This window comes from Macaca thibetana, chromosome 6 (assembly GCF_024542745.1).
Source record: "Macaca thibetana thibetana isolate TM-01 chromosome 6, ASM2454274v1, whole genome shotgun sequence".
Classification (NCBI taxonomy): domain Eukaryota; kingdom Metazoa; phylum Chordata; class Mammalia; order Primates; family Cercopithecidae; genus Macaca; species Macaca thibetana.
Genome location: NC_065583.1, coordinates 42,287,555 through 42,303,256, shown reverse-complemented (window position 1 = coordinate 42,303,256; position 15,702 = coordinate 42,287,555). Strand labels below are relative to the sequence as shown.

The following is a 15,702-nucleotide window of genomic DNA, read 5'->3' as shown; positions in this document are numbered from 1 at the left end:
CGCCTCCCAGGTTCAAGTGATTCTTCTGCCTTAGCCTCCCGAGTAGCTGGGATTACAGGCACCCGCCATCATGCCTGGCTAATTTTTGTATTTTTAGTAGAGATGGGGTTTCTCCATGTTGGTCAGGCTGGTCTCGAACTCCCAACCTCAGGTGATCCACCCTCCTCGGGCTCCCAAAGTGCTGGGATTACAGGAGTGTGCCACTGCACCTGGCCAACTTTTTAATTTTATTGTCAGAGATGGGGTCTTGCTATATCACTCAGGCTGGTCTCAAGCTCCTGGCCTCAAGTGATCCTCCCACCTCAGCCTCCGGAGGTAGCTGGGATGCAGGTGCACATAACTGTGCCTGGCTTGGGTTGCTGACTTCGGCACTTGGATGGGTGGAAGTGCTAGTGATGGAAATGGGAGCACTGGAAGTCTTGCTTCCATGCTCCTTCACTAAATAAAAATCTATTCATCTCTGTAGGAAGGGTGGTTATATTTCACATCTCTCTTCCTCAGAGTTGCTTTCACTGACCCCTCAGACTGGGTTAAATTCCTTTGTTATAGAGTCTGTGGTCCCCTTGGTCTCCCTTTAGCTATTCATTGCACTGGGGAGCGCTGTGGAAAGCCTGGCCTTCCCATTAGATATGAGCTCCAGGAGTCTTGGTGCTGGGCCTCACCTGTTCCCTGACCCCCATCCCAAAAACCCAGCCCATCTGGCTCAGAATAAGTTCTCAATCATTGCTGAATTGAATCTCATCTCGCTTTCTTTTTCAAATGAAAGCTATCATTACCAGTTAGGATCATGTAAATATCATTTACTATATTTTTAAACCAAAACTTTCCTAAATATGGGCCACTAGGAACAAAGCCAGCAAGGAACTGGGATAACACCTGAATTTCTGATGCTAAGTGTAGTTTTGATCTGTATATTGGCTGTGATGTACTGCAACTGCTGTTATCTGATAGAAAATGTGGAACTGATGCCAACAATGCTATCTTCTATTCTAAATGCAAATAATCCCACTGATGGGTGAGGGAAGACTGGAGCAGGCATCAAAAGCTTCTTTAGTCGGAAGTGGCTCCAAGGGAGTCAGGCGATGCGCAGTGCCCAAGGACGCCATGGGCAAAGGTAAAAGAACCAAGGAAAAGTAGCCATTCTTTTTATATAAAATTGTTTAATGTTTTTGTTAAAATACATTTAATCCAGATATAGTGGATGAGGTGGCTAGATTTTTTTCAAGATTCTTAGTCCACCAGGAGCTGATTCCATTTGTGTCATCCCTACTCTGGTCACAGAACATTCACATCTTCAATTCCAAATACTGAGCATGATGTAAATGATGTAATCAGTATCTAACACATGAGTATATACTTTCTTGGTGGTCACTGCATGCCATATCAACAGTGCAGCCTCAAAAAAAGATGTTTTGTAACTTGGCCCTTTCCAAAAATAAATATATTAGGACACTAAGCTCACACCTTAAATGAGGGCAGAATAAATAGGAATGAAGTGCAAGCTCCTGTGAGGAGCACTGCATGCAGATGAGGCACTTGCTTGTGTGGTGTGGCCAGCTGTAACAGAAAGTCACTGGAACCGCACAGTGCCTCCTCACAAAGCCCGTCCTGAGTATAAGGAGGAAAAAGAATGACACATAGTTTGACCAGGCTGCTAGAACCCATGTTCCAGTGGCATCTGAAGTTCACTGCATTTTCTTTTTTTTTTTGAAACAGAGTCTCACTCTGTCACCCAGGCTGGAGTGTACTGCTGCAATCTCGGCTCACTGCAACCTCCGCCTCCCAGGCTCAAGCGATTCTCCTGCCTCAGCTTCCCGAGGAGCTGGGATTACAGACACCTGCTACCATGCCCGGCTAATTTTTGCATTTTTAGTAGAGACGGGGTTTCACCATGTTGGCCAGGCTGGTCTTGAACTCCTGACCTCAAACGATCTGCCTGCCTCAGCCTTTCAAAGTGTTGGGATTACAGGCATAAGCCACTGTGCCCGGCCAGTTCACTGTATTTTCCAGCAGTTTCCAACAGAAAGCACAGCAGTGGCATTTCCTTACTGGTCACTGCTCCTGTGCTGTAAGGCCTGCGCTGGTCAAGGAAGCTTACACATCTCCTAGCTTGCGCAGATGAACTCTAGGGTTGCTAATCTGGGGACGTGGATTCCTTCAAGCTCTTAGTGATAAGAAGGATTTTCATCCTCCTTTCCTCACTGTCGATCATGCAGTAGAGAGAGCACCTTCATTTGAATGACAGCTTCAGTTTCTGCTTGAGCCTCAAGCCCTATTTCTGAGCCCTGCTCCTATCACACACGTCTCCAATCTGCAGTAATACTCAAAGAAACAGTCTAGAGCTGGGTGCCAAGCTCCAACAGCAAGAATAAGCCCTACCTAGTTATGTATGATCAGGAGATCTTCCAAAGGATGTAGGCAAGAGGAAAAAGCTTATTTTACCACCATGCAGACAACCCATCTAAAATATAACCCAGGAAATTATAGTTTAACAATATTCTGGATAGTATCAAATAGATAAATCCTTCAACCAAAAGCAAATATGGTTCCCTTGAGGAAAAACAGATGTGAATGTTGTGGTCTATTGGTAATAAATAAAACAGTATCATCAGTGCTATAAAAACAGACAATCAGCATGACATTTAATGGAGTTAGTTACTATTGCCTCTATTTAGTATCATCACAGATTACTCATCGCTGCCATGAAGTCCATAATATGGGTGACTATCCAATTCCTGGCCATCGAGGACAGGGTCTTTTAATCTGTCAAGTCAGTTTCATTATGGCAAATTTTCTAGCAGAGGTTAGGGATGGGGAGAGGAGAACTTTGATTTTTTTGTGTATATAAGAACTTTCCATAAGCCTGTTTAGCTCATGGACACATTTTACAATGTAACCTCCCTCAGTCACTCAGAGGGGATCAAGAAGGGGCCCCCAAAACCAGGAGGACAGACCTAGTTGGGTAGCAAAATCTGGCTATTTCTAGAAATGCTCCCTCTCCCTACAACTGAGCAGTTGTCCCCTACAAGCCACTAAAGCCCCCAATCTTTACCTGTGAACCCATCTCCTGACCCTGTGCAATGCCTGCAGAGGCATGGTAGGGAACAACCGTTCAGATGTTGGTGAGCCATGCTAGGCACGTCTGTGTAAATCATGGCCATGCATTGGGATGAAGAGACTTTACTTTGGAATCTGTTCTAATGTAGATGCTCTCTTTTTTTTTTTTTCTTTTTTTGATACAGTCTCACTCTGTTGCCCAGGCTGGAGTGCAGTGGCGTGGTCTCAGCTAACTGAAATCTCCGCCTCGCAGGTTGCAGCGATTCTCATCAGAGAATGAGTAGCTGGGACTACAGGTGTATGCCACCACGCCTGGCTAATTTTTGTATTATTAGTAGAGATGGAGTTTCACCGTGTTGACCAGGCTGGTCTTGAACCCCTGACCTCAGGTGATTCACCTGCCACAGCCTCCCAAAGTGCTGGGATTACAGGCATGAGCTACTGCACCCGGCCGACTCTCTAACAGAAACTTTTCTTCCAATATGAAGGAAGCATGGAGAGTAGGCTACAGTCACTTAATGATCCTTCCAAGTTCAGAGTCATGATAATCCAGGCAGCTCAGCTCTACAGGAAGGCCCAGAACCACACAGCCCAGGCAGTGACTGAATTCTTTCTTGTCACCAGTGGGAGGGTTCCCTGCCTGTGATGGACCTCTTGTTTTGTGTACAGAATTTATGTTAGACAGGGTCCTGCTCCTTAAAGAGCAGCAGGGACGTCCTGAATGGATTCAGGATTGCCATAGAAAGGACGAGGTGTCATGGGGTGGGGGAGGACAGGGCATCCTCGGGAAAGGTTCTGCTTTACCAGCCTGGCTAGAATCACCTGAGACATGAGGATGCTCTCTCCCACTTTCTACCTGACACTCAGCCTGCTGTCTCACTCTGCCACTATCAGCTGTATGACCTGTGTCATCCTCTCTGGGCCAATGTTCTCATTCATAGAACCAGGGATAATACATCTACTTCAGAGTTGTGAGGAGGCTTAAGAAAATATGTGTGAGAGCCCCTGCTTTTATAGTAGGCACTCAATAAATGGAAAAAGCATCTCAAATCACAAACTATAGGATACCGGGTTAAACAAAGTGGCTACTGGGGCCAGTGCTAGACCCCCATATCCAGGGAGAGAGGATCTGTCCCCTGTATCTCTAGGCTTGAACAAACAGCCTGGAGAAATGGCAATGCCTCCTCCTGGGTCTGACCATCTGCCTCTGTGGGATATAGGAACTCAGCCCAAGTGCGATGACACCAATGATGACACTGAGGAGAAATGACCGAAGGGACATTCTCTGGGTTCTATGATGGACTAGGGAGGCTTCATGGAGGAGATGAGGCTCGGTCTTGCTTTATACCTTCACCCTGGCCCCTGCCTCCGGATGCTGCTCAGTAGTTTTAATTTCTGGACCCTCTAAAAGAGAGAGGGTTAAGGAAATAAAGGAAACTCAAATCAGGCAGTTTGCTAATGCTACTGAGCAGAGATTGGAATAATAGAAAACTACTGACTACAATAGTTTAAATTTCTCCATATTCCCCTAGAAAATGGAAAGCTGGGCAGGAACATGTTCCAAAGGCTAAATCTTGGCAGAGATGATGACTCTAATGAAGGGAGAGGTATAATTCTTGGTAGACAGTGTAAATAACTAATATTAAGCTTTGGCTAAGCCTAGGAATGCCTGGGTCTTAAGACTTCACTGAAGAAGGGAAGAAGGAAGAAAACATGGATCTGCTCTGGGATGCCCTGAACTCCATTCACAGAGGCAGGGTAGGCATGGAGCAGGGAAACAGAATCCAATGCTTTGCCATTAATTTAACTTAGATGAACTCCTCCTGGGACCTGGAGTCACTCCCCAGGACGGATTCTGTGAGGACACGTCTGGCTCTCGTGCCCATGCTCCTGCCACTCTGCCCAACCAACGAACTTAGCAAATAGTAAAGTGTTCACTATTACCTAATTTTGTATTATAAAATGGAATCAGGAACATAAATAGGAACAAGTAGCAAAACCCCAGCCCTGCATAGGACCATTATCCTCTCAGCCACCTCTGCGTAGGCCAATGAGTTTGGAAAGTTTCTCACAGTTTTCAAGTTTCAGCGACTCTGCTTTCTGTTTCAATCGTTCATCTCTGTATAATCCTGCCAAATTTGTCAGCTCTGACTCTGAAAGATAAAAGAGGTAACCAGTTCATCAAGAGTTGAGCTCCTTTGTTTCATTTCAACATTTCTGGAGTCAAAGCTCCTTTTACTTCATTTCAAGCTTTTTCTTTCAATTAAATGTAAGAAACATTTACTCATTTATTCACAAAACACATCTGAGGCACTAGACCAGGTGTGGAGGATTAAAGGGCACCTGTGACCCTGCAGTCCAACAGTATCTGTGCTGTCTTATAAAAGCACTGAACTTAGTTCTTACCAAGAAAACATTTGGCACCAGACTTAGGAAACCTGCGCGTGTGCAGTGAGACCGCACCACAGCCTCCTACAAGTGGGATTCCGACGGCAGCTGGGAGAGAATGGAGTCCAGTGGCCTATTCCTGCCATCTGAAACAGACAGCTGCTCTATTCTTCTCCTGCATTGCTGCATCATAACTCACATGTGCGAAGGCACACAGAGCCTACTGCTGCCAGGTGTGCGTCTACACAAGGCCAGGGCGCTACTGGCATTCTTCATTTCCTCACCACAACTCAAAGGCCAAAGGCAGCTGGGCCTTTTTAAAAGTTGAATCATCTGGATCTGGTGACCTTTGTCTCCTTGACTAAAGGAATTTCATTTTCTCTTCATGGTGGAGAAGGTCATTCTATTTTTAACCAGAATATAATCTCTATGTTTCCTGACTCAACGGTGGTTTGGCTGCCTCTATTTTTTATTCTTTTGTGAGGTTTCAGGCATACTCAGGGAGGAATGCCTGAAAAGCACCTTTAGAGACGTATTGCATATTAACAGGATGGCATGCTTGGATGTGGTGTGTGGCTTCTGAAAGCCTCTGACAGCAGGCAGCTACTCAATGTTTAAAGGACCAGACTTGTAAAAATGCTATTTTAATTGTTTTGAAATCTGCCTATCCATTCTTAATCGTCTTGCTGACAGATTTTGTTTTTCTTGGTGGAACGAAAGACACCTGTCTGATTAATCAGCAAACTGCCTGGAAACAGGAATTATTATTTAGCCAGGGGGAACAATGGGCATTGCTTTCTGAATACGTTTCTGTCAACACAAAACACTGTCTGGCATTTCTGCTCACAATGATGCTATTTACCCCCAAGTAAGGCCCAAAGTGCAGATTAAATGCAGGACTCCAGGGTGAGGGGTGGATATGCATAAAAACCCTCCCTCTACAATGGAGGCCAAACAGCCTGGGCTCTAGCCCAGCAGTTGCTTGGCAAGCAGTGGGTCTCCCAGGCTCCAGAACAATGTGCTCTCCCTGCTTGGTGAGGGTGCCTGCAGTGCCTGCTAGCCAGGGCTTGTCTTGGCACAGTCACCCTTGCAGGTGATGGGGCTTCATGGAGGATCATGGGCCGTATCCAAATGAAAGCTCTCTGCTCCTGCATCCTGCCCAGGGCTCGCCACTAACTCCAATCTCAGGCTTCCTTGGCCTGTGGGTAACCTCTGCCCAGGAGGCCTCTGTGAAGTCAGTCTGTGCCTTTAGTCCTCTGGAGTCACAGTTACACCAGTATTGAAACAGATTCTGTGGTTTTGCTTTTCTTTGAAATTATTTCCTTAGGTTTTTCATTCGCTCAGCTTTTCTAAATGCCTCATTCCCTGAAATCTTGTTCCAGGAAACATTAAGGGCTAGTGACTCTTTATATTTTCTACATTGAAGGCCACTTCAACAAGCTGATGAAAGATAACTGCTTTTCTCAAAATATCACATTGCTTTTCATAAAGCTCACTGAAACCAGCTCAGAGACCCCTGCTCCACAGCAAGGACCTTGTACAAGGTTAGTGTTTCAAGGAACCGTGTCCCACATCCCCACTACCAAGCTCAGAGCAACTTCTCTCTAAATTGCCAGTGAATCCTTTCATCCTTCAATGAACAAAGGGTCAACTTCAAGAATATGCTGCTTTTGACAAATTCTGTTAATATTCAATAACTTCTAAGCAATGTAAAAAAATTTTGGGGAATGGCAGGTTCCAGAGAATACCTTTTCTTCTTAGCAGAAAGTTCCCCTTCCTCTGAATGTCACTATAACAGATGGACAGAGCATTGAGCCTTAAAGATAAACTGACTCAGGCAAATTGCCAAGAGAAGCAAGACCCAGAACCTCTCCCAAGAACATGCTGCAAAAGAGCCCAGATTGGTCTCGACAGCTGAAAGACTGCAACGGATCCCAACTGCCCTCATGATCCAGCCCCATGAGATGGTACTGCATCCGGTCTACAGTGCAAAGCCAGGTAAAGCCAGGACTCCACCAGACATTAGGCACTTTCTGTGTGCCAGACACTGTGCTAAGAGTTACACCCATGCCATCTTCCATCACCCACATAACCTTTCCCGGAGGAAGTGGACTCTATGCCCATTTCAAAGCCTAAGCTTCTACCCACTAGGTTATCCTACTCAAGGGTGTGGAAAGAAGTGCTCCTCTGTCAGTCCAGGCCAGGACCTCAGCTCAGCTCGGCTAGGCCAAGAGGCAGTTCCTGCCTGCTACTTTCGTTCAGCCTAGCCTCGTGGTGTGGCCACTTGCTCTGGCATCAGGTTTACTATCTAGATGCAGCTGCGAATAAGTAAACAGGACAATTAGTGTTTATAGTAAGGGATTGCTCACAAAAGTTTACCCAGATTGGCAGGGTGTGGTGGCTGACGCCTGTGATCCCAGCACTTTGGGAGGCCGAGGTGGGTGGATTACTTGAGGTCAGGAGTTCGAGACCAGCCTGACCAACACGGTGAAACCCCCTGTGATCCCAGCACTTTGGGAGGCCGAGGTGGGCGGATTACTTGAGGTCAGGAGTTTGAGACCAGCCTGACCAACATGGTGAAACCCCATCTCTACTAAAAACTAAAAAAATTAGCCAGGCATGGTGGCATGTGCCTGTAGTCCCAGCCACTCGGGAGGCTGAGGCAGGAGAATTGCTTGAACCCGGGAGGTGGAGGTTGCAATGAGCCGAGATTGCACCACTATACTCCAGCCTGGGTGACAGAGCGAGACTGTCTCAAAAAAAAAAAAAAAAAAAAAAAAAAAAAAAAAAAAAAAAAGTTTACCCAGATTAAGCATTCTAAGGAAGAGCAGAGAAAATAAATGAACCAAAGATTTAAAAAGTCAATGGCTAACCTTGCTAAAAACAGTTTGCATTTGGTATTTTGCCAAGAGTGAACTTTGTTCTCAAGTGGGTTTATTTTTACAACCTCCAAGTGCTAAATTTAACCTTGTTGGCTGCACTTGCTGCTGGATTCAGAGGGCAGATGCTGCTTGTTCTCAAATGGCACTTGGGTTGTGTGCAGGCTCTGCATAGCCACTGTACTTAAATGCCAGAAATAGATTTGTAAGGGGTTTGTGCTGATAATCCCCATTTCAAACTTGTGGGTACACACTTCATGCTTACTCACTGGATTTTTTTTTTTTTTTTGAGATGGAGTCTCGCTCTGTCACCCAGGCTGAAGTGCAGTGGCATGATCTTGGCTCACTGCAACCTCTGCCTCCTGGGTTCAAGTGATTCTCTTGCCTCAGCCTCCCAAATAGCTGGAATTACAGGCGCGTGCCACCACTCCCAGCTAATTTTTGTATTTTCAGTAGAGACGGGGTTTCACCATGTGGCTAGGCTGGTCTCAAACTCCTGACCTCAGGTGATCCACCCTCCTTGGCCTCCCAAAGTGCTGGGATTACAGGCATGAGCCATAGTACCTGGCCACTCACTGGATTTTTATTTATACCTGGAGAGAGCTGAAGCTCTGAACTAGGCCTCGTGGGGATGGGGACAAAAGCTTAGAAACCACCTCTGGTGCAATCCTTACCATGAGCTCTTTGCATAATTCCAGCATCTTACTGCCATAGAGAAAGATGTGGGGCAGGGGGTGTCTGAAGAATGTGAAATGCAGATTTTCATCCAGTTCTTGCAGAAAGCAACAAAGTCAAAGCCCTCCCAGGACCCAGACAATAGGGACTTTCAGGACATATACTGGCTTTCACCTGATTTGGATCCATGTATATACTGCCTTTTTATTGAGACAGGATCTCGCTCTGTAGCCCAGGCTGGAGTGCAGTGGAGTGATCACAGCTCACTGTAGCCTCGATCTCCCAGGCTTGACCTCCTGAGTAGCTGGAACCACAGGCATGTGCTGCCACACCTGGCTTATTCTTATACTTTTTGTAGAGATGGGGTTCCCAGGCTGGTCTCAAACTCCTAGACTCAAGTGATCCTCCTGCCTCGGCCTCCCAAAGTGCCAGGACTATAGGCATAAGCTACCATGCCTGGCCTATATACTGCCTTTTAGTATGAGGCCTTTCTCCTGCTCCAAAATTCTTTCCTGATTTTTGATTCTTGTAAAATCTAGTTTAGCAATGGGGTAGAGTATTTCCTGAACCCTCAGTGCTTTTCAATAAAAATGGAATTTCCTCTTCCTATTTAATTTCCTCTTATATCCCAGAGTCACTGCTCACCAACTTCCTAATGTACTTTGAGAGAACAGTGGGACTTTGCCTTACAGAAATAGGGGGCAGAGACCAGGTCCCTAAGGGTGAGTTAGGACACTAACCCTGCTGTTGTTATTCACAATCTTCAGCATTTTCATTGTTTTCTACTCCTGAGAATCCTCTCTTCAAAAGACATTTGCTGAGCACCTGTTCTGAAGCAAGCACTGTGCCAGGGCCCTGAGACACAAAATTAGTAAGACCAAGTTCTTATTCCCAGAGAGCCCATAGTCTTGCAGGGGAGACTGACATATATCTCTGGAACTCTAACACTGTGTGATTGGTACTATGTTAGCAGGTTGAACAAAGTGCTTTAAGAACACAGAGGAAGGAGAGTTTAACTTGAGGGCGGAGTTGGGAGTGTGTGATGGTCACTGAGGGCTTAGCAGCACTGTGACCAACGAGCTAATTTTATCAGACTCCATTAGATATTTAATGATACTCAGTAATAAGGCTTTAGAAATGAGTCAGAATTTGCTTTTTAAACATGAGCCAAAACTTCAGTTAAAAGGGTAGCCCCTGAAAAATAAAAAAGAAAATAAAAATAACCAAAACCAAGTTTGAGAAGACACAGTCACTAATGCAGTGTGTGTGTAGAATTCAAGTGGGACCAAAGGTGAAGCTGTTGGCTGAGACCGGGCTGCCCCTTCTGCAGACACTCCTTAGTAATACTTGCTGGAGCTGTAAGCCAGTGGCAGACGCTGTCATCCCCACTGTCTCCAGAAAGGGAAATAGGGGGGAAGGCCTGCCACACCCAAAGGGGCAGACCCAGGGGGTCACTTTTGTTCTGTGTGGCCACAACCAGCTGGAGGTGAGGGTAGGGGACACCTCATTCAATACCAGAAACCTCTAAACCTTTGTTCTGGTTCAAAAAGTAAGGCTGGCTCAATCAGATTTCCCTCTACAGAGTGTGGAATTGGGAAACTGTGGACCAAATCAGCAAGCACCAAGAACTTAACGGAGGTGTGTGCTGCAGAAAGGGGCACTGACTGGTGAGGCTGGGAATTTGAGAGAGTGATAAGGAGGGTGGCGACTACTGTAAACCATGGCAAACAACGTTATGAAAAAGGGAAACTGGAAGAAAGAAAGGAAGGCAGCTGGTGGGGAGAAGAGAGGGGGCAGATGGGCAGAGAGGTAGAGACCCAAAGAGGGACGGGCATATAGACAGGTGACTAGCGCCACCTAAATTCCTGATTGCCAAGTCCTGGCCACATGTATCCTGTCAATAAATTTCCCCCACTTTTTTGTAGTATCCTGAATGGCCTTTGTCCTCTGACTCTGTTCACATAAACATGTGTAGCCCCAAACAAGAAGAGAGGAGGGATCAGGAGGCTGGGGGTGCCTCCTGCCAGGAACCACGGCCACCGGCTAATGCCCCTTTTGCAGCATCTTACTTTGTTGTTTCTCCTTCCAACAACTAGTCTGGATATAATCAATGTAATCCTTCTCTATTGTCTTCTCCAGGTCATGCAGAGAAGCTCCTCTGTAGGCCTTGTCAAAGTTTTTATCCACAAAGTAAGGCACCTGCAGGTTCTGAGTTTCTCTAGAAATGGTGTAGCCCAAGGTCCTGAAACAAGGAGAGAGAGGCTCATGTGAGCTCATAATATTTGGCAATATTACTCTTAGCACTGACCTCACAGATATCATCACCATCATCTGCTCACAGAGCAGAGGTAGATATCATTTTCTAATGTACCCAACACTTCTTATATCCTTAGCAAAATTATACGTATAACATCATCATAATTGTATTATGTAAGCACGTTCATACCATGAATTCAGCTTCAGCATAGTTTATTCTCTTAAAAGACTCACCTCTCTTTTACTGCTCTCTGTGCTAAAAGAGAATGCTGAATGCTTAAAACAAACAATTTTTATGTTGTGTAGGATCTAGTATGGTACCTGACAGAGTAGGTTATTATAAATGCTGGTTGAATGAACTGATTATGTTATATAGCAAATTAAAAAACAGATAGCTCACACCAACCTAGAAGCAATATTTTGGACATGATAAAAAGTACTTCGCACATAGCTGCTAACTGAGAAATGCAAGAAACTCAGACAAAATATTTCAATGATGCTTCAGAGCTAACTCTCTGTGGGTCCAAGGCATCCAATGGTATCTGGTGCTCAGCAACATTAAGAGTACTGAGCTGACTAAATTCTAACCGTAAGGAAATACAGAAGGGACCTCAAACTCAAGTTAAAACAATGTGGCCGGGCGCGGTGGCTCACGCCTGTAATCCCAGCACTTTGGGAGGCCGAGGCGGGCGGATCACAAGGTCAGGAGATCAAGACCACGGTGAAACCCCGTCTCTACTAAAAATACAAAAAATTAGCCGGGCGCGGTTGTGGGCGCCTGTAGTCCCAGCTACTCGGGAGGCTGAGGCAGGAGAATGGCGTGAACCCGGGAGGCGGAGCTTGCAGTGAGCCGAGATCGCGCCACTGCACTCCAGCCTGGGCGACAGAGCGAGACTCCATCTCAAAAAAAAAAAAAAAAAAAAGTTAAAACAATGTGACAGAAATGTGTAGAATCCAAGATGGTTTTCTTCAAACTGGACAAATTCTACTTAAAGGGGCTACATTTTATTTGGCCTTTTCCCGGCCCTCTCCTTAGATCCTCTCTAATTAGAGTAAGAGCCGAGGCCATGACTGCTCTCCCCTCACTCTAAGGGGTTGGGGGATCTTACAGAGCAGGTCCGTGCTTACCCCGCGGGCCTCACAAGAAAGAAAGCTGAAGTGCCATATGGAAAAACATGAGAAGCTGGAAAACAGAGGAAATCGGTGTGTGACCTGATGGCAAAAACCTCTCTCTGAAGGCTGGGCGCAGTGGCTCATGACTGTAATCCCAGCACTTTGGGAGGCCAAGACAGGTGGACATCAGGTGTTTGAGACCAGCCCAGCCAACATGGTGAAACCCAGTCTCTACTAAAAAATACAAAAATTAGCCAGGTGTGGTGGCACATGCTTATAATCCCAGTTACTCAGGAGGCTGAAGCATGAGAATCACTCGAACCCGGAGGAAGGAGATTACAGTGAGCCAAGATTGCACCACTGCACTTCAGCCCGGAAGCGTGGGCGACAGAGCAAGACTGCCTCAAAAATAAAAACAACAACAAAAAACCTCTCTTTCAGCCTCAGCTTCGCTCTCTGTAAAAGGAAAATACTAGCTGGGCCCAACAGCTCAAGCCTGTAATCCCAGCACTTTGGGAGGCCGAGGTGGGTGGATCACCTGAGGTTAGGAGTTCGAGACTAGCCTGGCCAACATAGTGAAACTCTGTCTCTACTAAAATATAAAAATTAGCCGGGTGTGGTGGTGTGTGCCACCTGTAATCCCAGCTACTCAGGAGGTTGAGGCACAAGAATTGCTTGACGGGGAGATGGAGGTTGAAGCGAGCCCAGATTGCACCATGGCACTCCAGCCCAGGTGACAGAGCGAGACTCTGTCTCAAAAAAACAAAAACAAACAAAAAAGGAAAATACTGACCTGGATTGACCTGGAATGATGGTCTTCAGTCTACAGTGATCACTGACAAAGACTCTTCCTGTTACATATTGTCTAATAAATTCTACTTTTAAAAGATTTTTTCCCACTAAACTATAATCATGAACAATAATTTATTATTCATTACTAACAAAAAAGATAATCTAGTGACTCTCAAACCTCAGTGTGGACCAGGATAATCTGGAGGATTTGCTAAAACTCAGGCTTCTGGTCCTACCCCCAGAGCCTCTAATTCAATGGATTTGGAGGGGCCCTAGAATCTGCCTTTCTAACATGTTGCCTGTTGATACTGATGATGGCTGGTCTGGGGACCAAACTTTGGAAACTGAATCAACTGAAATAATTAATTGAAGAAATTTTTAAAAATCCTATCAGAGTTTATAATCTGTATGCAAAAAGCATTACAAGGAATTTCTCTATCTTCAACAAAAACAAAAAAATTGAAAATAATCACTTGATCCCCATTATGAATACTATGCTCCGAGACCCACAGGGTCCAGCAATCCTATCAACAGCTCAAAAGAGTCTTTCTAACTCTACCATGGTGTGATAATGTGTTCATCTAAACCTTAAATTCTACTGATCCTTCAAAAACCAGTTACTGCTGTTCTGCAGCTGACCAGATGATGTCACTATAGAACAAAACAATCTATTTCCTGAGGCACACAGGAGACTGCTTCAGTATTTTTGAGTCTCAGCACCATGACTACCCAGCTGTTCCTTTAAACATCAAATTGGTGTTTTCTACAGCAAAAGGTGAAATGAAATGTTAGTAATGTATCAGCAAAACCTTCAAGTCTTTCACCCCCAGACTGTTACTGAAAAAGATTGAGAAATATCAGACTTACGATTTATAGAACAGACTATATGGGGGATTAGTAGCCAGCAGCTGAGTAATGACAGATATAATCACAATCACAAGAACTGGAAGTAGCTGAATAAATGCAGAATATGTAGTCTGAAAAAGAAAAAAAAAAACTTGCTGTAAGTGCTTTTTTTTTTTTTTTTTTTTTTTTTTTCTCCGTCGCCCAGGCTAGAGTGCAGTGGTGCGATCTCGGCTCACTGCAAGCTCCGCCTCTCAGGTTCACGCCATTCTCCTGCCTCAGCCTCCCGAGTAGCTGGGACTACAGACGCCCGCCACCACGCCCGGCTAATTTTTTTTGTATTTTTAGTAGAGATGGGGTTTCACCGCAGCCAGGATAGTCTCAATCTCCTGACCTCGTGATCCACCCACCTCGGCCTCCCAAAGTGCTGGGATTACAGGTGTGAGCTACTGCGCCTGGCCTGTAAGTGTTCTTTATCAATATAAAGCTTATTGAAAATAAGACAGTTGTCCCAAAGAAAATAACAAATTACCAATGCACTGCATAGGAGGATCCACAAAGCCCCAGGCTTTTCTGGGAAGGTTGTACTTTCAGCTGAGAAGTACAGGTTGGGCAGTCCTAATCAGAAAATTCAAAATCAAAAATGCTCCAAAATCTAAAACTTTTTGCGTACCAGGATGACACTTAAAAGGAAATGCTCATTGGAGCATTTTGGATTTCAATTTTTTTTTTTTTTTGAGACATGGTCTTGCTCTGTCACCCAGGCTAGAGTATAGTGACACAAACATGGCTCACTGCAGCCTTGACCTCCTGGGTTCTGATGATTCTCTCACCTCAGCCTCCTGAGAAGCTGGGACCACAGGTGTATACTACCGTGTGCAGTTAATTTTAAAATTTTTGTAGAGACAAGATCTTGCCATGTTGCCCAGCTAGTCTCGAACTCCTAGGCTCAAGCAATCCTCCTGCCTCAGTCTCCCAAAGTGTTAGGATTACAAGTGTGAGCCACTGCACCCAGCCTCAGATTTTCAGATTAGGAATTGTCAAATGTATAATTGTATAATGCAAATATTCCAAAATCCAAAAAAAAAAAAATCTGAAATCTGAAATACTACTTGTCTCATATACTTCAGATAAGGGATACTCAATCTATACCAAATAACCTTTATTCTCTCTGCTGAGCAGGCTGAAGGAGGCCCAACAACAACCTGGATTGACAGCCAGTAATCCCCCTGCAGCCCCATTAACAAGACCAATGAAGCAAACATCTCAAGGTAAACCTGCCCAGACTGTGCCTCTTACAGGAGTGGGGCTCTAGGAGCCAGGTTAGCATTATGCTTGGCCACAGCTGATGGACTGGGAGGACATCTAACTCTGGCAGAGATAATCACATTTTCTCTCCTAGGAATCTGGGATTGAGACTCGTCACCCTTCACTTCTGTGTTGTCACTTTAAGGAAGAACACACACCATCAGGCACTGTAGACTAGCTATTTGCAAGGGGAAGTAGAACAAGCAAAGCTGCTTGGTGAAAACAAAACAGAGGCAAAGAGTGGCAGGAAAACTAGAGACAATCTGGGCCCAAAGAGTCCTGCAGAGCACAGCTGCTTGGGAGCCTGACAGTATCCCAGTTCTTTGTTCCTGTCTGTCATAAGGCCCAGCTGTGCTTCTTATCCTTGAGCTTCATGAGACTCCTTTGATCC

At 45.3% G+C, this 15,702-nt stretch overlaps 1 protein-coding gene and 1 long non-coding RNA gene across 4 annotated transcripts in view; one reads left to right on the top strand and one right to left on the bottom strand.

The window, feature by feature from the left end:
* DNAJC18 (DnaJ heat shock protein family (Hsp40) member C18) overlaps positions 1 to 15,702 on the bottom strand; it is a 38,367-nt gene that overhangs the window by 1,375 nt on the left and 21,290 nt on the right. For 2 of the 3 annotated variants that reach the window (XM_050795055.1, XM_050795057.1), the window contains 3 exons: positions 14,028 to 14,137; positions 11,069 to 11,241; positions 1,141 to 5,210 (listed from right to left, as the gene is read on the bottom strand). In XM_050795055.1, the coding sequence (XP_050651012.1) occupies positions 5,086 to 5,210; positions 11,069 to 11,241; positions 14,028 to 14,137 (408 nt within the window). In that variant the 3' untranslated portion in view covers positions 1,141 to 5,085. Of the gene's footprint in view, positions 1 to 1,140; positions 5,211 to 11,068; positions 11,242 to 14,027; positions 14,138 to 15,702 lie in introns of those variants that run through there. The other variant, XM_050795056.1, reaches the window with a different exon arrangement.
* Positions 14,147 to 15,702, top strand: LOC126957353 (uncharacterized). Its single transcript, XR_007726719.1, has 3 exons — positions 14,147 to 14,465; positions 15,186 to 15,274; positions 15,406 to 15,702. It is a non-coding gene; the product is annotated as an uncharacterized LOC126957353 (long non-coding RNA).